The sequence below is a fragment of the Bos taurus genome, chromosome 29, assembly GCF_002263795.3.
Source record: "Bos taurus isolate L1 Dominette 01449 registration number 42190680 breed Hereford chromosome 29, ARS-UCD2.0, whole genome shotgun sequence".
NCBI lineage: Eukaryota > Metazoa > Chordata > Mammalia > Artiodactyla > Bovidae > Bos > Bos taurus.
Window position 1 is genome coordinate 36,560,167 of NC_037356.1, and position 22,585 is coordinate 36,582,751.

General features: G+C 54.9%; 1 protein-coding gene across 1 annotated transcript; it reads left to right on the forward strand.

Annotated features, from left to right (window-relative positions):
- Window positions 1-240: 240 nt before the first annotated feature.
- On the forward strand, window positions 241-22,355 carry ADAMTS15 (ADAM metallopeptidase with thrombospondin type 1 motif 15). Its single transcript, NM_001192390.2, has 8 exons — window positions 241-1,197; window positions 13,222-13,354; window positions 13,560-13,727; window positions 13,925-14,208; window positions 17,488-17,665; window positions 19,143-19,324; window positions 19,431-19,606; window positions 21,406-22,355. Exons 1-8 carry the CDS (start codon window positions 241-243, stop codon window positions 22,145-22,147), a joined length of 2,820 nt encoding a protein of 939 aa, NP_001179319.1. The 3' UTR covers window positions 22,148-22,355.
- Window positions 22,356-22,585: the final 230 nt, after the last annotated feature.

Below are 22,585 nucleotides of genomic sequence, written 5' to 3' on the forward strand. Positions count from 1 at the left end.
ATTGCACTTAAGCTCCCAGGGCGCGCTCTGCTTGGAAAGGCACAGGTAGGAGGCGCGAGCTGCTCGGTGCACGCTCACAGCTCTGGGAGGAGTCTCCCTCCCTGGGGTTCTCCTTTCTGGGAGCTGCGGGCGGCCCGGGGCGTCGGTGGTTCCGGTGTGCGGGCTGCAAGGAGACCGTGCCGGCGGTCGGGGAGCCGGGCCGGGCCCTTCCGAGAGCGCGGCTGTGCGCTGCCCGGCGCCATGCTTCTGCTGGGCATCTTAATGCTGGTTCTCGCCGGGGCACCCGCTGGCGGCTCAGAGCCAGAGCGGGAGGTGGTGGTCCCCATCCGACTAGACCCGGACATCAACGGCCGCCACTACTATTGGCAGGGTCCCGAGGACTCCGGGGATCAGGGACTCATTTTTCAGATCACAGCGTTTCAGGAGGACTTTTACCTACACCTGACGCCAGATGCTCAGTTCTTGGCACCCGCCTTCGCCACTGAGCACCTGGGCGTCCCCCTCCAGGGACTCATCCGCAGCTCTCCGGACTTGAGACGTTGCTTCTATTCTGGGGACGTGAATGCCGAGCCAGACTCGTTCGCCGCCCTGAGCTTGTGCGGGGGGCTACGCGGAGCCTTCGGCTACCGGGGCGCCGAGTATGTCATTAGCCCGCTGCCCAACACCAGCGCGCCGGCGACGCAGCGCAACAGCCAGGGCGCACACCTCCTCCAGCGCCGGGGCGCCCCCGGGGGGCCTCCCGGAGATTCCACGTCTCGCTGCGGGGTGGGCTCAGGCTGGAACCCCGCCATCCTGCGGGCCCTGGACCCTTATATTCCTCGGCGGATCGGCTTAGGGGAGGCTCGCAGCCGACGCAGGTCCGGGCGCGCCAAGCGCTTCGTGTCTATCCCGCGATACGTGGAGACGCTGGTGGTGGCGGACGAGTCGATGGTCAAGTTCCACGGCGCGGACCTGGAGCACTATCTGCTGACGCTGCTGGCCACGGCGGCGCGGCTCTACCGCCACCCCAGCATCCTCAACCCCATCAACATCGTCGTGGTCAAGGTGCTGCTTCTCGGAGACCGCGACACGGGGCCCAAGGTCACGGGCAATGCGGCCTTGACGCTGCGCAACTTCTGCGCGTGGCAGAAGAAACTGAACAAAGTGAGTGACAAGCACCCGGAGTACTGGGACACGGCCATCCTCTTCACTCGGCAGGTGAGTCGACCCGTCATCTCTTTGGACCCAGGTGGCCCCCATTTTTTTGGGGGGGGCGGGAGTCTCCGCCCTTAACTCTCCGAATGTCCTTTGTGCCGCGCAGTCACCGACTCACCCCCGAGTTTGAATTTCGTTGATCTCTTCCGACTGCCACTTGGGCTCTTCGGGGGAAAGACTGCCGCTAGGCACGGCGGAGCTCTGACTCGCGTGCATGCCGACGCACGTGGGCGGTGGGAGGAACGCCCGCTCCTTCGGAAGGTGTTGGCCCGGCGCGGCCAATGACGCCGAGGGGCCGGGACCCAGGAAGTTGCCGCCCCGGAGCCGCGGTTGGTCTGCACGGCCGATAGGGGGCGCCCCGAGGATGGTGTTGGAGAGTCCAGCCCTTCTTCAAGGGGGCGTCCGAGTCCTTCCGGACCCTCCTTCCTAGGCTTCCTTCTTCAGCTCCGGGACCTGGGAGCTGAGCGCCTGCTGTTCTTCTCGAGGGCAGCACGTTGCAGTCCTCTATCCGTCTTGGGCCTGGGAAGTCTGGATTAGGGTGGAGGGCTCGTTTGGATTTTTTCGTGGGTTGCAGGGAAAGGACAGACTCAAGTACAGGGAGCATTCCCTTCTTCCTTGCTGCTTCTCCCTCCCCCGGGCAGCGCGGGGTCTGGCTCTTCTCTGAGGGGGCTTCTGGCCCATTCAGAGCAGGTGGAGTAGTCAGAGAGTTCAGAGCCTGGAGCTCTGAGTGGAGCTTTGCTCGGAGCTGAGCTGAATTGTCCCGTATCCCTGTTGGCAGGTCAGGGGATGGGGGACCTGGGCGCCCTGAGGTAGCTCCGCCGAGCAGGCTCACTGACATGTCCTGTGAGGGCTCCAGCTCCCGCCCCCGGCCGCGCGGAAAGAGTCAGCTCAGTGACAGAGCGCAGATCCCAGCTGCAGGGCTGGAAAGACACTGAGTCTTGGGATTAGAAAGGTCAGAATAGCAGATCAGAGAAGCCTTTGGTGCTATGGATCTATTGACATTTTAGATTCATAGATTGGGTGCTGTGTTGTCGGAGTCTTGAAATTTCTCAGGTGTGAGAGACTGAGAGAGAAGAGGGCGTCCCTGTGACCTGCTTCCTCTGACTCTGGGAGCTGGGGCTTGAATCAGTGCCAGGCTCTCGCTTTGTTCATGTCATAACCACAGCCTTCTGGGGATGGCACGGAGCCCTCGGGTACCTGTGGGGTCCTGAGTCTCTGCTGTATGCAGGTGGACTGGTGCGCACAGGGCCGGGGCAGGAGCCTTCCACACTGACCCAGCTGGCACAGCTGGGCCCTTCCTGGGGCTGAACTTCCTCCTTTCCCAGCCTTCTCCTCCCACCACCTGGTTCCTCTAGGGAGGTCTTTGGCCTGAGTCTGTTTCCTTGTGCTCATTCTTCCAACTGAGGTCTGTGGAGCTGTCACTGCCCCACTCCTCCAAGTTCTGCCTGAGTTACAGGGAAGCTGCAAGGAAGGGGGCCTCGACCTCTGCACACAGCTCGGCAGTCAGATGGGTGGGGAGAGAGCAGAGGCTGTGAACAGATCTCTTAATGGGCAAAGCAGCTGTTGGCCTACCTGCTACCCGGGATGCCCTGTGAAGGTTGCTCACTAGTCTAATGTAACAGACCTGTGTCTCTGCCGCCTCGTGGGGTGGCTCACTTTCGGAACAGGACTCCTGCAGGAGTATAGGTCCTGCTGTTGGAAGGATCGGCCTTGTGAAGCAGCAGCAATCAAACAGTGTGATAGCTTCTGTCTGTTGCTGGTGTGGGCTAGATTCCCCACTCCCAGGGGGCCTTGTTGGCCATGCATATTAGGCACAAGATGTGTGGCCACTTGGGTCAGAAGCAGGGGTGTGTGCGGTGTGATCCCTTAGAAGCTGTCTTTTGCTCAGGCGTCGCGAGGGCAAAGCCAGAGAGTGGGGAGGGAGGCTGTGTTGGCAGGCCCGTCAAGCAGATATGTGCTTTATAGCAAACGTCTCTCCCCCACCTCCTCATCAGCACAGACTCCGGGGCCTGCCGAGTTCTCAGAGTCTTAGGAATGGCTCATTCCTGAGCTCCCGGGGGAAGAAACAGTATGAGATGAGAACGCCAGCGTACAGCTGCGCTTTCTAGACAGAGGCCGGCATGGGCTCCAGGAGTCTGGAGCCACCTCTCTGCGCCAACACAAGAGGGACTTTTGTCTTACTTTGTAAGTTATTGTGTTATTTGCTCAGTCGTGTCTGACTCTTTGCAACCCCATGGACTGCTGCTCACCAGGTTCCTCTGTCCCTGGGATTCTCCAGGCAAGAATACTGTAATGGGTTGCCATTTCCTTCTCCAGGGGTTCTTCCCAACGCAGGGATTGAACACAGGTCTCCTGCATTGCAGGGAGATTCTTTACCTTTGTAAGGGTCAGGAGTAATCCTTTAAATCAGATGTGTGAGCTTCTCTGCTTATATTTATCAGAATATTGGTGTAATTAATGCTTTTTCAAACTAAAATTTGAAAAGAATTATATATGCATGCTAAGTTGCTTTAGTCATGTCTGACTCTTTGCGACCCCATGGACTGTAGCCCGCCAGGCTCCTCTGTCTATGGGATTCTCCAGGCAAGAATACTAGAGTGGATTGCCATGCTCTCCTCCAGGAGATCTTCCCAATCCAGGGTCAAAGCTGAGTCTCTTAAATTTCCTGCACTGGCAGGCAGGTTCGTTATCACTAATGCCATCTGGTAAGCCATATATAATTTGTTTGGATTAAACGTTTTTAGAAATGTACTTATTTTGTAAATTACCTTTGTCTCTAAAGGACCTTGAACTGACAGGTACATTTAGAGTTACCTATTTCTTGGGTCTCCTGGAGATATTGGAAAAATGGTGTGATTGTCTCTGATCACACAATTGTGTTTTTCATGGGATGGAAGCAGTTAGGAAGAGGTCGGGCTTGGCCGGGTCATATTTCCTCCTGTGATGACAAGGGGCAAGCAGCTCTGGGGAGCTCCAGGTGCTCTGGGGTGCCCGGCAAAGAGCAGGAGAAGGGCTGGACGGGTGGACGTGGAGCTCCCTTCCAATCCCTCAGTGCTGTGGCAGTGGCAACGAGCCTGGGCCAGGCTGTGGGAGCCTGCTGTCCTCTTGGCAGGCAGAGGAGGGGATGTGAGGTGTTGAAATTAAAACACTGGGAAGACGAGACCCAGGGACGATCCTTTACTGTCCACAAAGGAGGAACCATGGATCACACAGCAAGGATTTTGACAATATGAGGAGTTTCCTTAAAGATTCAGAATGAGTCTAAGTTCCTGGAAGAAGAGTGCATGTTGGATTGTGGAAAGCGATCAGCTTCCAGCTCATAACAGCCGGGTGAGGTCACACGGAATTGGAACCAGGATCTGTGGAGAATGAGAGCCAGTTGTTCTGCGTGGACTTTTATTTCTATGAGGAGAAGTTTCTATGGCTTCCGCTCTGCTGGGCAGAGGCCCAGTGGGACCACACTTCCCTGGGTCTTCTCTCTTCTTTAGGTTGGATGCCTCTGCAGTTTGGGTAGCTCTGTAGTTGGGTGACTTCCATTCATTTATCCATACATTCTCTTAACGCATGCTGAGCATCTGTTACTTGCAGTGCTTTCCCGGGCGTGGAGATACAGATACTCGTAAGATGTGGCCTCTGGCCCCTAGGAATTCACCGTGTGTCAGGGACCTCCAACAAGGAAACAACCAATGCAATGTGGTGTGACTGCCTTGGTGAAGACCAAGATCCCTCTTTGCTGGAGGCCAAATCATTCTCTTTAACACTGGTGTGCAGAAGCCGAGGATAAGGGACAAACAGATGCTGGATGGAAGGACTGGCGAGAAGGAAGCAGGTAGTGTTGATGGGACAGGAAGCTTGCTTCTTTCTTGTGGGAGGCCCACTCCTCCAGTCCCTGCTCTGGTTTGCTCCCTGTGATGTCTCCTCCATGGGACTGACAGGTTTTAGGGTGTGTAGTTTGTGGGGTTTGCCCGCTTACTTCTTCATGTACCTGTTTTTCCTGAGTGTGCTGAGTACCGCGCATGCTGCTCCCTTAGCCCCTCCCTTCCCCGATTTCCTCCAAGCTGTCTTCTTCCTCTTGTAGGGTCTTCGAGGCAGGGTCTCTGTCATCCTCTTCTTCTCCTCACTCCTGCTCTTACCTTTCTTCCTTTCACATCTCAAGCTTGGTGCTTGTCTTCCCATTCTGGCCTTGGGTTTTGTGGGGATGTGTATGTATACCATGTGTATGTGTACAGCATAGATTTGTATATATAGCATCACTGACTCAATGGACATCAGTTTGAGCAAACTCCGGGAGTTAGTGAAGGACAGGGGAGCCTGGCGGGCTGCATTCCCTGGGGAATGTCAGACATGACTTAGCGACTGAACAACAAATCCGTATCCTGCACCGAATAGGATCCATCAGCATTCCGGAGTCTCATTTGGAATAGAGGCCAGTTCTTTCCGTAATGAACTAGATGCAACATGACAGTAAAATTTAGTGTTCAGACAAAAAATGCTAATAGTAAAATGATAAATGTCTTTTATATATATCTATCAATATAATAAAAAGAATCATAATTTTGTCAAGATCTTTTTTTGCTTGTTTGTCTTTGTTTTTGATTTACCTTGTGTTAGTTTCAGCTGTACAGCAAAGTGAATCAGTTATATATGTACGTATATTGTTATTGTCATTGTTTAGTTGCTAAGTCAAGTCCAACTCTTTTGCGACCTCATGGACTGACTGTAGCCTGCCAGGCTCCTCTGTCCATGGCATTTCTCAGACATGAATACTGGAGTGGGCTGCCATTTCCTTCTCCAGAGGATGGATCTTCCTGACCCAGGAAGAACTTGTGGCTCCTGAATTGGCAAGTGGATTCTTTATTGCCAAGCCACCAGGGAAGCCATACATATATGTGTGTGTGTGTGTGTGTGTGTGTGTGTGTATACTTTTTCAGATTCTTTTCCCTTATGCTGCTGCTGCTGCTAAGTCGCTTCAGTCATGTCTGACTCTGTGCGACCCCATAGACGGCAGCCCACAAGGCTCCCCCACCCCTGGGATTCTCCAGGCAAGAACACTGGAGTGGGTTGCCATTTCCTTCTCCAATGCATGAAAGTGAAAAGTGAAAGTGAAGTCGTGTCCGACTCTTAGCAACCCCATGGATTGCAGCCCACCAGGCTCCTCCATCCATGGGATTTTCCAGCAAGAGTACTGGAGTGGGGTGCCATTGCCTTCTCCTCTTTTCCCTTATAGATTATTACAAAATATCGAGTATCGTTCCCTATGCTATACAGTAAAACCTTAGTGTAAAATTATCTATTTTATATATCTTAACGTATATATGTTAATACCAAACTTCTAATTTATCCCTTTCTTAACCCTGTCCCCCTTTGGTTACCGTAAGTTTTTTTCTATGTCTCTTGCTCTATTTCTGTTTTGTAAATAAGTTTATTTGTATCATATTTTAGATTCCACATGTAAGCGATATCATATGATATTTGTCTTTCTCTGTTTGGCTTACTTCTCTCAGTATGGCAGTCTCTAGATTCATCCATGTTGCTGCAACTGGCATTATTTCATTCTTTTTTTATAGCTGAGTAATATTCCATTGTATATAGAGACTGTGTCTTCTTTGTCCAGTCATCTGACAGTGGAATTTTAGGTTGCATTCATGTCTTGGCTGTTGTAAATAGTGCTGCTGTGAGCACTGGGGAGCGTGTAGCTTTTGGGATTAGAATTTTTGTCTTTTGTTAGGATCTTTTTTGAAGTCAGCCTTGGAGGAAGATGTTAGCAGAGAGAGAGAGAGAGAGAGAGAGAGAGCTGTAGATTTGGTATTTAACAGTTTGTAAATCTTGATCACTAAATGGAAATTCAACTGTACTCCTTCTGGGAGGGAGGAGGCAGACAGCACGGAGGGGAGACGGTTCTCCCTGTCTGTAGGGAAATGGTTCTTCTGCCCCGTTTCTTACTTACAGCACATAAGGAAGCCAAGAGTGATGGGCCAGGGTGCGGAGGAAGTTTGGAGGGAGGCATGTGCACTGGAAACTATTCTTTGCATTTTTAGACACTGGCGAGTCAGGAGAGCCAGCGAGGTCTGTCCCCTGTGGGTCCTGCCCCTCCCCTGCCTCAGAACGTCTCATAGCTGTTTGCTGTGACACTTGCCTGGGTCGAGTGGAATGATGGAAAGAACACAGGCATGGAGGCAGGCGGAGCTGACTTGGGATCTTGGTGCTTGCATATTTAGTCATGACACTGAATGTATCAGCTGTTTGAAGTTCTCTATCCTCATCCATAAAACACGGATAATGATGCTGTGCAGGGCTGCTGAGGGGATGAGTTACTGGGCGTTCCAGAATCGGTGCCCTGTTACCATCACTGCCTTAGTCTGACTGTGTGTTTGCCGTTGTCCAGTTATTGCGGGTGGGCCCCTGGCTGGAGCTTAGGTTTAAGATGGCTCTGCTGCGAAGCCTTCTGCCCCATCCCCCTGCAGGTATGCCCTGACGCTTCCTCTATGTGTGGAGACTCTGGACTCTGAAGTGGCCAGTCCCGGTGATGTGTAAAATGCCTTCAGGCAGGGCCTCCCTGCATCTGTGTAGCCCCTCTGATGGGGCCTTGCACGTTGCTGTCATTCTTCGGGTGGGAGGACCACAGAACCCTGAGTGCTCAGGTGGTTTCACCTTCCTTCCAGGGGATCGTTCCTCCATTGCTTGAGGTTGTTGCCTGCAGAGTTGGGAGAGGGAGCCTTAGGTTCTTTGGCGTCGCATCGAGGCTCCTTGGTCTGGCTTTGCCCTGGTGCACCACAGGGACGGGCTCGGCGTGTCAGTATGGGGTCGGGAGCCAGGCACAGACCCCTCTCCCAGAGCACTCTTGGCTCCTGAGCCTGCCTTCCCCTCTGCCTGTGTCTCTCCCGGCCTCTCCCTACTGGTGACCAGCCTGAGCTCTGGGGTCAGGGGCCCAGAGTGGACGACCTTGTCCTCTTGAGCCCCTCCCCAGCCCCTTCATTCTTGGAGTGCTCATGCCCCGGAGGCAGCACACAGGCCTGGGGAGGATCAGGCTCCATGGCTTCACGGCTTGGGTTCAGCCCTCACTCGGCCCCTCCTTCCCCGTCTCGCCTCGAGCTCACTGCTGACCCCGGGCTGGTTGCGCATGGTCTCCCGGGGCTCATCTGTAGACGGGGCCTGGTTGTGGCACCTACTTCACAAAGGTGCAGTGAGGAGTCTGACAACAAGCAGGTGAGGCACTTGGAACAGCATCTGCCACGTGAATGCCAGTGACCATTGGACATGGTGCTCCTTGAAGTGATGGTTTCTGGAGAGAGTCTGGTCCCCTGCAAACTTTGGGTTCCTCTGCTTCCTCGCTGAGGGCATTCCTGTCTGATTCCCTCCATCTCTTGCTGTGACACCGTTCTGTGCATCTCGAGGGATTTGTATTCTGGTGGAACAGAATTAGGCTTCCCTGGTGGCTCAGGTGGTAAATAATCCATCTGCCTTGCAGTAGACCTGGGGGAACAGAACCTGCAGATACACACTGTTAGGATATGCCAGCCTCTTCTCACTAGGCTTCCTGAGTCACGCTGCCCAGACCCTGAGCTGATAGATTCTTTTCCTTCTAGCAAAGCAAGGCCCTCTTGTCCTTGGGGATTGCAAACAGAAGTGGATTTTGAGTTTGACGAGGAACTCCAGTGACGCATGAGAGAGATTCAGGTGGGCAACCGACTTCAGGGGCCATGTTAATACCAGTGCAGGTGGTCTCACCAGTGGTGAACTGAGCCCTCGCTCATGTGATACTCTTCAGACTAAAGGCCATGCTGCCCTGGGTGTCCAATGGATTCTGACTCCATTCTTTACTTCAAAGTGGCCTGGCTGGCGGGGAGTCATCATAGCCCTCAGAGCCCCAGTTTCCTCACCTGTAGAATGAGAGAGAGGCTATGAAGAACTGTGAGTAGAATTCTTGAAAGCTGTGATGTGACTTGTGACCATGAGCATGGCCTCTCATGCCCAGAAATTCAATGTGAGCAGAAAGCTGTCTCCATCAGAACATGTGTCTTCTGCCACATAAAAAAATTTACTGTGCTTGATGTTTTAAATTAACTTTGACTGAAGGATAGTTGCTTTAGAAAGTTGTGTTAGTTTCTGCTGTACAGCAAAGTGAATCAGCCGCAGGTATACATGTACCCTGTTACCTTTGGGTTTCCTTCTCATGTAAGTCACCACCAGTCACTGAGTAGAGTTCCTGAGCTATGCATTTCAGTTTCAGTTCAGTTGCTCAGTCGTGTCCGACTCTTTGTGACCCCATGAACCGCAGCACGCCAGGCCTCCCTGTCTATCACCAACTCCCAGAGTCCACCCAAACCCATGTCCATTGAGTCGGTGATGCCATCCAACCATCTCATCCTCTGTCGTCCCCTTTCTTCATACTCCTGGGAAACATCAAGCACCTCAGTAGATGGTGGGAAAAGTGAGACGAGGTGGAAGGAGGACTGTAGGAGGACAGCTGGTTGGGAGGGGTGGTGTGTGTGTAGCTCACAGTCTTGATAAACATGGTGAACCCTGTGGGGTGGCAGTGGTGGTCGTGGTTCAGCCACTAAGTCACGTCCAACTCTTTGCAACCCCATGGACTCAGCCTGCCGAGCTCCTCTGTCCATGGGACTTCCCAGGCAAGAATACTGCAGTGGGTAGTCATTCGTTTTTCTAGGTGATCTTCCCAACCTAGGGATCAAACCTGGGTCTCTTGCATTGTAGACAGTCTCCCGCATGACAGGTGGATTCTTTACCTAACTGAGTGAGGTTGCTATCCTTATTTGTTTCCCAATTATGGCTCCAATCCTAAATTATTGTTATAAAAAGAGAAAAGAATGATCCAGGAGGATTAGGTTCTTGGCCAAGAGGATTCTTGGGTCCTTTGGAAAAGTGGCTGTGGCTACAAGAAGAATCAGCAAGTCCCCAGAAATAGTGAAGCAGGTGGCAGCTGGACTGGGCGGTGCCTGCACCCTGTAGGTGGAAGGACCCAGAAGCGGCTCTGGTTCTGGAGACAAGCACCTTGTGTAAAGCGGTTAAGGCAGCTGGAGTACGTGTGAGATCCCTCCAGAAGGGTGGAGACTCAGTGCCACAAGGGAGGCACGGCAGGCCCTACACAGTCACCTGTGGGAGTTGAAAGCAGGAGGCCCATTGAGAGTTCCCCTGACATGGGGCTGAGGGCCAGGCAGAGCCCCAGACACCCAGCAGCTGGTCTTCCTCCAGCGACAGGCTGGCTCTTGAGGCATGGCTGCTCTTGCCTGCACCCTGACCCTCAGGAAGGTTGCCGGCTCTTGCCTTGTTCCTCTCGTTTGATCCAGAGAAACTGGGGTTTCTTAATGGCAAGAACAGGTTGCTCCTGGCCAGGAGGGGCCTTCAGTGGCACATCTGCTGCAGAGAAAACCTGCCTTCCCGAGAGAAAGGAGGACAAGAGAGAAGAGAGGGCAAGGAGAAAGCTCTCGGCTTCCAGGGCCTCTGGGCTGCAGAGGTGGGTTTTACAGCAGCCGCCGGACCCTGGCCTGAGCTCTCGCTCCGTTCAGCCTCTTCGGCTGAGCAAGGCAGGGGCTGGTCCTCTGAGCCCCCTTGTGGGTAACTTCACGCTTCTGTGAGTTGCTTTTATCAGTTGCACAGGGTGTGTCGGCAGACAAGATCGGCCTTAGGTTTCCTTCCCCTGAGCTGCCAAGGGGCAGAGGCTCACAGCACTTGGACTGTCTTGGTTCTCAGTGGGAGCTGGCCCTTCCAGGAGGGGAACAAGGCCCAGGGAATAGGCTGACTTGCCTGAAGGGACACGTCTGTGTCGTGATGGGTCAGGGCCAGCCTCTAGGCTTCTTGGTCTTGCCCTCTCCCACATGAGGCCAGTGCTGGGTGCCCATGGTGACCTGGGGATGGTGTGACATGTCTGTGTTGTGATGGGCTAGGGCCAGCCTCTAGGCTTCTTGGTCCTGCCCTCTCCCACTCAAGGCCAGTGCAGGGCACCCATGGCGGCCTGGGGACAGTGTGACACGCTTGTCTGGCAGAGGCTGTCCCTGCAGGCTGTGATTGCCAGGCTGGAACTTCCAGGGGTGACCACCTCTGTGGGGTCCTGTGCTCCCCTATCCCCCTCACTCTGCCCCTGCAGGAGCCTTCCTGCCTCCCTTCCGTCCTCTGTCCCCAGGTCACTCTGTCCACCCAGCCTGCTCCTCAGTGGCCACGGTTCTTGAACCACTGATGAGCTGCTTCTTCCCTACTTCCTGCCGTGTCCTGACAGCAGGTGTTTTCTGGGTTTCAGAACTCAGGGGCCGGGGGTGGGGCAGAAAGGAGAGCTTTCTGAGCCTTAGATGAGGAAAGGGTACTTGAAAGAGATGGAATTTGAGGTGTGCCTGGGGGGCTTGAAGAAGGGGCAGAGGTGCCGTGAGCAAGGGTGAGACGGCATTTCACCCACCGGTGACTCGGGTGTCCTCCAGTTTGGTCTGATCCCCTGGGGGTTCTCTGGCCAGAAGCCCTGTGAACTTGTGAGGAGCTGTGACTGTCACCTGACCGTGGGAAGCCAAGCCTGACTGCTCAGGTGGTAAACCTGTGAGTGCTTGAGATTAAATTTTGCTGATTTTCTGTACTATGACCGCATTTCCTCCCATGCCCCCTGGCCCCACTTATGCCTCCCGGCTGCCTACATTTTCCCCACGTCGGCATGTGTGTGCACGCTCACACATGCGCACACACCCCTAGAGACATACAGCTGAGCACAGCTGTGTGTGTGTGCTGTGTGAGCCGCTGGGCTCCCCAGGGAAACACCAGCCGTGCTTTCTCCCCAGGGGCGGGGCTCCAGAGGCACAGGGTGAACAGCAGTGACGAGGCCGAGAGAGCCTGAGTGTCCAGACCCCAGATCCTGGCTGGGGCTTGAGCATCTTCGAGCTTCAGGGTAGTCTAAAGGGGGCGTCTGTGGGGCGGGTGGTGCTGAAAGCCCTACTCCAGGCTGGGTTGGGGGATTCCCAGGACTCTGCGTGTCAGCTGCAGACCCAAGGTCACCCCCATGATGAGATGTGATCACGAGTCGCAGGCTCCACCCTCAACAGATGTGTGTGATAACACCTCTGCTTCCTCAGCCTGTGCTGGGGCACATGAGATGCTGCCCGTATACTTCTTGTAAACAGCCCAATGGCCTTCCACAGGCGGGGGTAGGATGCAGACAGCATCAGTGTCACCTGTTCAAAGTGACTTTTCAGGAGGAGCAGAATGTGCACAGGGGTCCCGTTCTCGTCCTGCTCAGGGCGCCAAGGTCCCTGGCGTGTTGCTGGCCCACGGTGCTCCCAAGCCCTGTGGGATGTGCTCCCCGAGGGCTGCTGGAGACCCTGGCCCACAGCAGCTTGTTTCAGGACAAAAAGAGGGATGGCCCTTTCTGCTCAGGTCCTGTTCCCTGTTATGTATAGTCTTCGTAGCAGCTGTCAAGCCTGTGGTCCCCAGAGCTCTGTGGCCAGTGGAGTGGGGTTTGGATCTGGGCCTGCATCTGCCTCGCTCTGCCCCTCCCAGCCGTAGCAGCTGGGCCTCGGGCAGGGCGGGCCCTTGGCCAGTGACCCGCTGGCTGAGAGTCTGAGCTTAATTCATGGTTGTCTGAAGGCCATCCCCCATTGAGGACCCAGGCTCCCAGAGCCGACTCTGCTGGGAGAGCGCTGGCTTTCCACCCCCTCCCACCCAGTTAGCCATGACCAGAACCTCACCCAGCTGGGGAGTCCCCACTTCCTGGGCTGGAAGGCGGTCTCTCTAGGAAGCAGTGGTCCTTCTCATGTAATTATGGCCTCCTGATTTCCTCCTTGGGGCTTTCCTGGGTAGGATTTGGGCAGCATCTTCTCAGCTTGCAAGCCAGCAAGCTTTCCTCCCGAGGCCTCCTCCCGAGGCCTGGGCTCATTCCAGAAGTAGCAGCCCGTAACCCCCTGGGCAAAGGGCCTGGCTGGGAGGTGATGGGTCCCCGTGGTCTGGGAGTGGGTTGAGTGTCCTTCCTTCTCAACGGGTCCCCACATTACATCTCTAACTCCTGCCGGCCTCTGCTTCTCCCCTCCCGGGCAGGACCTGTGTGGAGCCACCACCTGTGACACCCTGGGCATGGCCGACGTGGGCACCATGTGTGACCCCAAGAGGAGCTGCTCGGTGATCGAGGACGATGGGCTGCCCTCGGCCTTCACCACTGCCCACGAGCTGGGTATGCAGGGCTCTCGGGGTGGGGGTCGAGAGGGCAGGGCTCCCTTCTGCTCCCTCTGGGTGTGAGCTGGCTGCTCTGAGCAGGGGTGGACATTTGTCTTTTTTCCCTCAAGGCCCTGTAGCAGCGGCTCCCTCTTCTGGGTGGGCCTGCCCCATGGGTCCCCCATGCCACGGTCCCCCTCTGAGGCCCCTCGTCTCCCCTGCAGGCCACGTGTTCAACATGCCCCACGACAACGTGAAGGTGTGTGAGGAGGTGTTCGGGAAGCTCCGGGGCAATCATATGATGTCCCCAACGCTCATCCAAATTGACCGTGCCAACCCCTGGTCAGCCTGCAGCGCGGCCATCGTCACCGACTTCCTGGACAGTGGGCACGGTGAGCGGGGCCTGGGGAGGCGGGCCGCCCGGCCCATCTGTCTTCTGTTACCCATCTCACTCGCGACTCGAGGAGCTGGGCTCTGGTGGGGCCCGTTCCGTGTCCCTGGCTTCGTCCTCTCCCTGCCTTCGAGACCCCGCGCTGGCCATGGCCACCTCTCTGGGCCCGTCCCTGATGAACATCCTCGGCTCCCGCAGGAGACTGCCTCCTGGACCAGCCCAGCAAGCCCGTCTCCCTGCCCGAGGACCTGCCGGGCGCCAGCTACCCGCTGAGCCAGCAGTGTGAGCTGGCCTTCGGTGTGGGCTCCAAGCCCTGCCCCTACATGCAGTCCTGCACCAAGCTGTGGTGCACGGGCAAGGCCAGGGGCCAGATGGTGTGCCAGACGCGCCACTTCCCCTGGGCAGACGGCACGGGCTGCGGCGAGGGCCGCTTCTGCCTCAAGGGGGCCTGCGTGGAGAGACACAACCCCAACAAGTACCGGGTGAGTGGGGGCGGTGGCGCGGAGGGGCGGGCGCGGGGGTGCTCAGGAGCCTCCCCAGGGGGCCAGCCCGGCGCAGATTGCTGCGTGGCTGTAGCTGTGTCAGTGCTGCGGGTGTCTCCACGACTGGCGGTGGTCCTGTCCCCTTCTTGATTATGAGACTGGAGAAAAATGATGTGGCCAGTCAGGGAAGCTGGTAAGCCTCCCACCTCCCAGTCCTGAGCTGCACCCCATCTCCTTGGGAGGGGCTCAGGACCCGGCCTCCAGCCCCTGAAGCTCCGACTGGCTCGTGACCTGCTCTTCATTTCTACCTTCTTTGGGTAGTTCATGGCCAGGGAGCCTGAGGTGCACCAGGCTCATCTGTTACATCCTGAACTTAGCTTCAGTTTCTGTTGTGATTTGTTGTTTTTGAAGTTGAAACATAAATGAATGAAAGTTATTTTTTTCCTGATAAATAGGAATACCAACCAAACCAGAACAAATTCAAAACCCAGATATTCTCTGAATATAGTAAGAGTTTTATATTCTTCCCATCTTGGGTTGGGATAGCAAAGGGATGGGCACTTTTCCAGGTAGGAGGTCCACCCTCTCCCTGGATCCTGGTGGGGACTGTCTGTCCATCTTCTGCCTCGGCCCTGTCCACAGGAGAGCTTGCCGTGGGGTTTTTATGTACTCAGAGGCAACATGATAAAAAAGCATTCATCAAATACTTAATCAATTTCTCTGAGATGGGTGTGGTACAGAATTCTGTAAAATCTTCTGTTTTGGGAATATACATTTAATTAAAACTTCATTCATTAGGCAACAACCCACTGTATTCAGGATTCTGGGTGGTCAGAAAAGCAAAGAAAACATGGGCCATGTCAGAAAGCACACAGTCTAGTGGGGAAATCAGAAATGTAACTGTCATCCATGGGGTGGGGGAGTGTATGCTGTGCGTTGAGACAGAGCAGGACACGTGTTGTGGAGAACAAGGATGAGAGCCCACTGATGATTGGAGGGGCCTGAAAAAGCACTGATGAGGAAGGTGGACTGGAAGAGAGTCGTGAGGGATAAGTGGGGTCTCAACGGGCAGATATGGGGCAGAGTCTGGGAGGTGGGCTGAGCTGGAGGCTTGTGGGGATCAGTGCTCCACTGGGGACATCTTTGAGAGGGTGGTTTGGAACCAGCCAGAGGCTGCCTGGACCCCTAGTCTGCTGCACAGAGGCCAGGAGCTCTTGAGGACAGGCCAGTCATGGCCACCTCCTTCTCTTGGGAAGAAGAATCTGGAGGGTAAAGAAATAGGTTAAGAGGACGTTGGGTATAGGAAACGTGATGTGAGAGGCACTCTGGACCTCTCAGTCCCTCGGCAGCCAAATCCACTCTGTCCTCAACCTCATTTCTGAGCAGACTGTCGCTTCTTTACCTTGGCCCTTCAGGGAGTTATTGCCCTCAGCAGTCAAGACCAAAGCACAAAGCTTATTAATCACCCCAGTGACCTCAGTTCAGGAATCCCACTCTGTCCACTGAAGCCCCATTTTCCCCAGTTTAAATGCCTCTAGTTTCTGAACTCCAGCAATTCTTCAAGTCTATTTTATGTACAGTCCATCCATTGATCTGACCAGCTTTCCATCGCCCCTCACGCAACTCAGATCCTCACCAGCCTGATACTGAGTGGAGACTTGGTGGTCCAGCGTTGGAATCACTCCTTCACAGATGCTCCCCTGCCCCATCCCTATTCAATGTATTCACTGGGCCAAGCCATCCCCCAATGGCATCTGACTCTCTCCCATCCCCAGTGGTGCCAGCCCACCTTGCCAGGACCAGCCCCACCTCCCTCTCCCCCACCTGCTTTAATCCCATCTGACAGCAGGTGCACAGGCTTCTTTTTATTGTTTGTCTTCCCTGCTGGGATGCGTTTGCTTTGAAGGCAGAGATTTGCTTGTAGTAACAATTCAACAAATACTGGGCAAATGAGTGATTGGATGGCGCATGGCAGAAGTGTTTCCTGTAGGAGCATGCAGGAAGAAGTGATGCCAGGTAAAACAATGTAGCATCATCTCAGAAGCCACAGGAGCAGAGTTAAATATTGAAGACTGGGGACCACAGGCCTGGGCACGGACTCTTTCGATCTTTAGGGGGTCACTGCTGCCTTGGCCAGGGGGCTTCTGTGGTGCAAGGCACAGCAGAGGCAGCAGGTAGAAAGAGCAGGTATAGCTGACTCGCTGAGGAAGGGAAGGGCTGAGTTGGGGTGGGCTCTGATTTGAGGAGAAAGCCGGGTTAAGGGAAAGTGGTCTTCTGCAGGATGAAACAGACACGCTGGCAACAATGAAACAGAAACTTTCTGACAGAGAACAGATGGGAGAAATGCTCTGAGTACCTACGTCAGTCACAGTTAGTCTCCTCGTGGGTTGGTGGCTTTGGATGATCTGTGACCATGTTTCCACCCCAGCCCGTACAGCGGGGCCTCATCCCCTGTCACCCACCCCATGTGTTTTCAATGCCGAGAACTTAACTTTACTGTCATCCCAAGAAAAACATAATGAAGACTATAAATTCTCTATCCTCTCTCCACCCTCTTGAAAAGTAAAACAACACTGCATAATTCACCCCAAAGCCAAATAGACTTTGAGGATTGCTTAATAGTCTCCTCTCTTTATCTCCTCTGAACACAAACATTACATCTGCTTGTAGCAAAACTTTCACAAATGGAACCTCAGACTGAGGTGACAGCCAATCTGGTTTGGTGTCTGAATTGTAGAAACCTCACAGATGAGACTATTCGGGTATCTATCATGACATGGTTTACTGGCCACTTTAGACCCAGAGACTCTTGTAAGGACACTAACAATATGTAAAGAGGAACCTTGAGCTCCTGGGAGGTGGCCAGCATTGACCTGGGAAATATCACACACGTTGCATCATTTCAATCTTCCACCTGACCTCATGCCTGAGGTCAGATGTGCTGGCTCCATTTTTGCATGTGAAACACCTGAAACTTGAGGCAGCTTTTCTGCTTTGCTCAAGACCACCCATGCGGTGAGGGCACAGGTGGAGCGTCCCTGACCGACTCCACAGCCAGGAGCCCCGTCCTCCCGTGCGGCCTGGCTTCTAACTCGGAGCAGTGGCCATTTGCTCATCTCCAGGCTACAGTGTAGTGTGCGTCCCGGGCCCGGAAACAGAGTGGGTTTTGTCCTGGTGGGGTGGGAGGGTGGAGGCTGCCCCCGGGTAGCTCTCCTGTAGGATCCGGGTGCGCGTGTGGCGCCTGGACCCCGCAGGAGTGTAACAGTCCCTTCCTCGCAGGTGGACGGCTCCTGGGCCAAGTGGGAGCCCTACGGCCCCTGCTCGCGCACCTGTGGAGGGGGCGTGCAGCTGGCCCGGAGGCAGTGCAGCAACCCCACCCCTGCCAACGGCGGCAAGTACTGTGAGGGCGTGAGGGTGAAATACCGCTCTTGCAACCTGGAGTCCTGCCCCAGCTCGGGTGAGGAGGGGGTGCCTGTGGCACGGTTGGGGAGGTGGGCTGGAGGCCACAGAGCTACTTCAACTGAGGTCCTCGCCTCTGGGGCAGAGTCTGCAGCTGCAGAGGTATCTCGTGGTATCATTTCTCTGCCCACTCACCTCTGCCAGGGCTGTTATCCTCTGAGGCTGAGGCTGGAAGGCTAAGTGGCCCAAGGGGGACAGGACACTAGAACCCTCTTAGTTAAGCGCTGACAAGCCCATCTTCATAGGCAGGAATCCTTTTAAACAGGTTAGCTTTTAATTTATGTGTTTTCTAAGAATAATCCTTTGCAATAACAATAGCAGAATGAAAATAAAATGGTTTAGGAAAAAAAAAAAAAAAACACTGTTACATATCCCTTGTTTGACTTTCCTATAGACCATGATCAGCTCTCTGTAGTTTGTTGGGATAAAAGTAAATTAGATCTTTTCCACATTCTCAGTTTCTTGCTATTTTTATGAGACTGGAATAGATACAGCCCAGCTTAGAACTCAGAGGTGGTTCTTACTTACATATGAGCAGGAATTCTTCCTCCAAGCCTCTTGAACTTGGGTGGGGGGAAGATGACATCTCTATATTTACTAACTTTTTAATCTAAAATTTAATAGTTTTTTAAGTTAGGAATTTAGTGTTTTTTTGGTTTGTTTTTTGCTAACCTTTCCACCTAAAATTTAGTATTTCTCTTAGTTAGGCAATAAACTGTAATGCTGGTCTGTGGCCCTGCCCCTGCTAGAAATCCCAGGTATTTTCATATATTACACATTTTCAGTTGTGGCAGATTCCTCAAAATGCCATTTGTGCTCATCACCACTTTACACTTAGTTTTTTTTTAAGCTTTTAAAAAATATTTTACTTAATCTTATTTTTTGGCTGTGTGGCACGGCATGTAGGACCTTTAGCTGCCTGATCAGGCAAATAACCCTCGCCCCTCGCAGTGGAAGCTGGAGTCTTAACCCCTGGCCCTCCAGGGAAGACCTTCTGGTTGTTTTTTAGACTCATCATTGAATTTTGTTATATAATGAGTTAACAAGGAAGCACATGCATCACAAATATGTTTCAAAATATATTGATTGTTGTGTGTTAATATAATTGGTATTCTTTGTAATCTATGTATGTATTTTATGCATTTAAGAACATTCTGTAAACAGTCTCAATAGGTCACTGAAGGCTTCTATTTAGGATTCCTGTTGTAGAGGGAATTTAAGGCTGGACCACTGGGGAAGGGGGCACATTGTCTGGGGGATGCATTATCATCTGTATCCTGCATCCTTTGGTCCCAGCCTGCATTGGTTCTTTGAGATGGGGTGGCTTTGGTGATGAGGACCACTCAGCCAAGGGTGGAGAGGAGCTGTTTAGAGCTGAGGGAGGCTGAGCAAGCACACGGGGCGGGGTCCTATTCTTTGCCCTCTCCCCCACTGCCCTCCCTTTAGCTTCCTACATGTGCTTCCTCCCTCCCCAGCCTCTGGCAAGAGTTTCCGGGAGGAGCAGTGCGAGGCCTTCAACGGCTATAACCACAGCACCAACCGGCTCACCCTGGCCGTGGCCTGGGTGCCCAAGTACTCGGGTGTCTCCCCACGGGACAAGTGCAAGCTCATCTGCCGAGCCAACGGCACTGGCTACTTCTACGTGCTGGCTCCCAAGGTGGGTGAGCCTGGGCAGGAGGCCGGGGGACAGGGGGACACAGTCTTAGGGAGCGTCGGGCTGAGCTGCCCCTGTTCCTCTTCTCCCTGTCTGGGGGGCCCTGCAGGTGGTGGACGGCACGCCTTGTACCCCAGACTCCACCTCAGTCTGCGTCCAGGGCAAGTGCATCAAGGCAGGCTGTGATGGGAACCTGGGCTCCAAAAAGAAGTTCGACAAGTGTGGGGTGTGTGGAGGAGACAATAAGAGCTGCAAGAAGGTGTCAGGACTCTTCACCAAGCCCATGTGAGTCCTGGGCCCTGGGGGTGTGTCCAGGACAGGGAGAGGAGGGATGGGGGCGGGAGGGGAGGAGTTACCCCCCAGGCCCTAACCTTAGGTTCAGTGCAGTTCAGTTCAGTTGCTCAGTTGTGTCCGACTCCTTGTGACCCCATGAACTGCAGCATGCCAGGCCTCCCTGTCCATCGCCAGCTCCCAGGTTAGATGGGGTAAATGTCAGATCCTGGCCAGCACCCTTGCTGTGGAGGCTACTCATGCTCGCCCATGAGAGTGATGTTCATTCATTCATTCATCCAACAAAGATGGAGTCTTGAGTAGGACCCTGCTTAGCGGGAGATGATATTTAGGGAGACAGTAAAGTCATTAGGGCCCGTCTCGGGTCCTAGAGTGAGACTGACCTATGTTCAGATCCCATTTCCCACTTTCTTGATGACCCTAGTCCAGTGACACAATCTCTAGGCTTTCAGATTTCCCCACTTGTAAAGTGAGTACGGTGCTAGTGTATTTCCAGTCCTACTGTTGTGAAGGTTAAGGGAATTAATTCGAGTAACATGCTTAGCATAGTACCTGGTGCATAATAAATGCTCACTAAATGTTCTTGATGTTGATAAAAAACAAAACTTACCTGGGGATAGATGTGACAGTTTCCCTGATTCCTGAGCATGAGGCCCTGGCCTTGGGAGTGGGATGAAGGCAAGAACAGCAATAAACTTCAGGGAGACAGGGGAGTGAGCAGCTGGTGTGAGGGAGCCCCCTCCCTGATCATCTGGAGAATTGTCCCAGCAGAGCCTGGGCTCCTGGCTTTCCAAGATCCAGCACAGCCCCTCTTTTTCAGGGGATTGCGCTCCTTGCAAAGTCCAGATCCACTCTCTGGAAAAGGAGGCAAGCAGAGCCCCTGCTGTCTCAGCTGAGGGGTATGATTGGCTCTGAGAACTTGGGAGTCCACATGCTGCCGGTGGGAAGGCCTTGATGGCTGTCCAGGAGCCTCCACTGTTCCCCCAGACACAGTGCCCTCTATCGAGCCCTGGGTGCAACCTGGGTGCTCAGACACTGAGAGCCAATGGCATTGCAGTCTCAGAGACCTGCAGGGGAGACCTGGGGCGGGGGGGGAATTAAAGGTAGATCCCCTGACTTGTTTCACTAGCTAAATGGCAGGTGTCCCTTTCATAGACTAGTGGAGCCAGAAGGAGCCTAAGACATCAGCTCTTTTAACCTGCTCATTGCGTAGATGAGCTGTGGAGCCCAGAGAGTCTGATTCACTTGAACTCATCAGAGAGCTGACACCCCAGCCAAGGCTTGGTCTGGGTCCCTGACTCTGGGGCCACATACCTCCCTGTACTCAGGTGGTGCTAGTGGTAAAGAAACGGCCTGTCAGTGCAGGAGACGTAGGAGACCTGGGTTCAGTCCCTGGGTTGAAGATCCTCTGGAGGAGGGCATGGCTACCCACTCCATTATTCTTGCCTGGAGAATCCCATGGACAGAGGAGCCTGGCAGGCTGCAGTCCATGGACTTGCACAGAGTCGGGACACAACTGAAGTAACTGAGCACGCACACACACCTCCTCGCACAGAGCCCCAGCCTCCCCCCAACCTGCTCCTCCTCCTTCCTCTCCACTGCCTCTGGAGGATCTGGTTGTGGGTGAGGCAGCCTCACCACCACTTGGTTTGTATGACCCTGGACGGGGCCAGGCTATGGACTCTGCCGCCTGCGTGAGCCGCTGGGGGGTTTGGGGAAGAGGAACCGATCTGGGGGCGGAGGGCAGCGGGGTAGAGGCCTGCAGCCCTCTAACACACATCCTTCCACCGCAGGCACGGCTACAATTTCGTGGTGGCCATCCCCGCGGGTGCCTCCAGCATCGACATCCGCCAGCGCGGCTACAAGGGGCTGATCGGAGATGACAACTACCTGGCCCTGAAGAACAGCCAAGGCAAATACCTGCTCAATGGGCACTTCGTGGTGTCGGCCGTGGAGCGGGACCTGGTGGTGAAGGGCAGCTTGCTACGCTACAGCGGCACGGGGACCGCGGTGGAGAGTCTGCAGGCTTCGCGACCCATCCTGGAGCCCCTGACGGTGGAGGTGCTCTCCGTGGGCAAGATGACGCCTCCGCGGGTCCGCTACTCCTTCTACCTGCCCAAGGAGCCCCGGGCGCCCTCGGTGCACCACAACAGCGTCCTCAGCTTCTCCAACCAGGTGGAGCAGCCGGATGCCCGGGCCCCTGCGCGCTGGATGGCGGGCAGCTGGGGGCCGTGCTCGGCCAGCTGCGGGGGCGGCCTGCAGCGGCGGCCGGTGGACTGTCGCGAGTCCCCAGGGCAGCGCGGGGCATCCACTTGTGATGCTGCACACCGCCCGGCGGAGACGCGCAGCTGCGGGGAGCCCTGTCCGACTTGGGAGCTGGGCGCCTGGTCGCCCTGCTCCAAGAGCTGTGGCCGGGGGTTTAAGAGGCGTCCGCTCAAGTGCTTGGGCCACGGAGGGCGGCTGCTGGCACGCGACCAGTGCGACCTGCGCCGGAAGCCCCAGGAGCTGGACTTCTGCATCCTGAGGCCGTGCTGAGCCGGTGACCCTCCTGCCCACTGTCGGGCCCATCATGCTGCCGCCTCCCTGCCAGCTGCCCACACAGGCAGTGGCCCGCGGCCCAGGTCATGAGGTCACCCACATCCAGGGACAAGGACCTGGGCGGGGAAGCGGAGTCACGAAGGCACAGTCTACCTCATGCCCGGCTCCTCCGGGGCCAGCCTCACGGTGAAGCTCAGAAGGGTGCAGAGCTGGGCAGGAGGCACGGGCCCAGCCTCCCAGGGACAGGAGGATGGACAGGCGCCTCCCAGCAGAACTTCAGGGACCACGCCCTCCGCAGGGAGGTCACAGGCTGCTGGAAGAGCCATGGCCCGGCAGCTTGGCACCCTCAGGGGCCCCCAGGGCTCTGAGCCATCTCTGAACAAGGCAGGTCTTTTTGGTGCTTTCAGCCACTTTCTTTCCTGCCCGACGTGGACT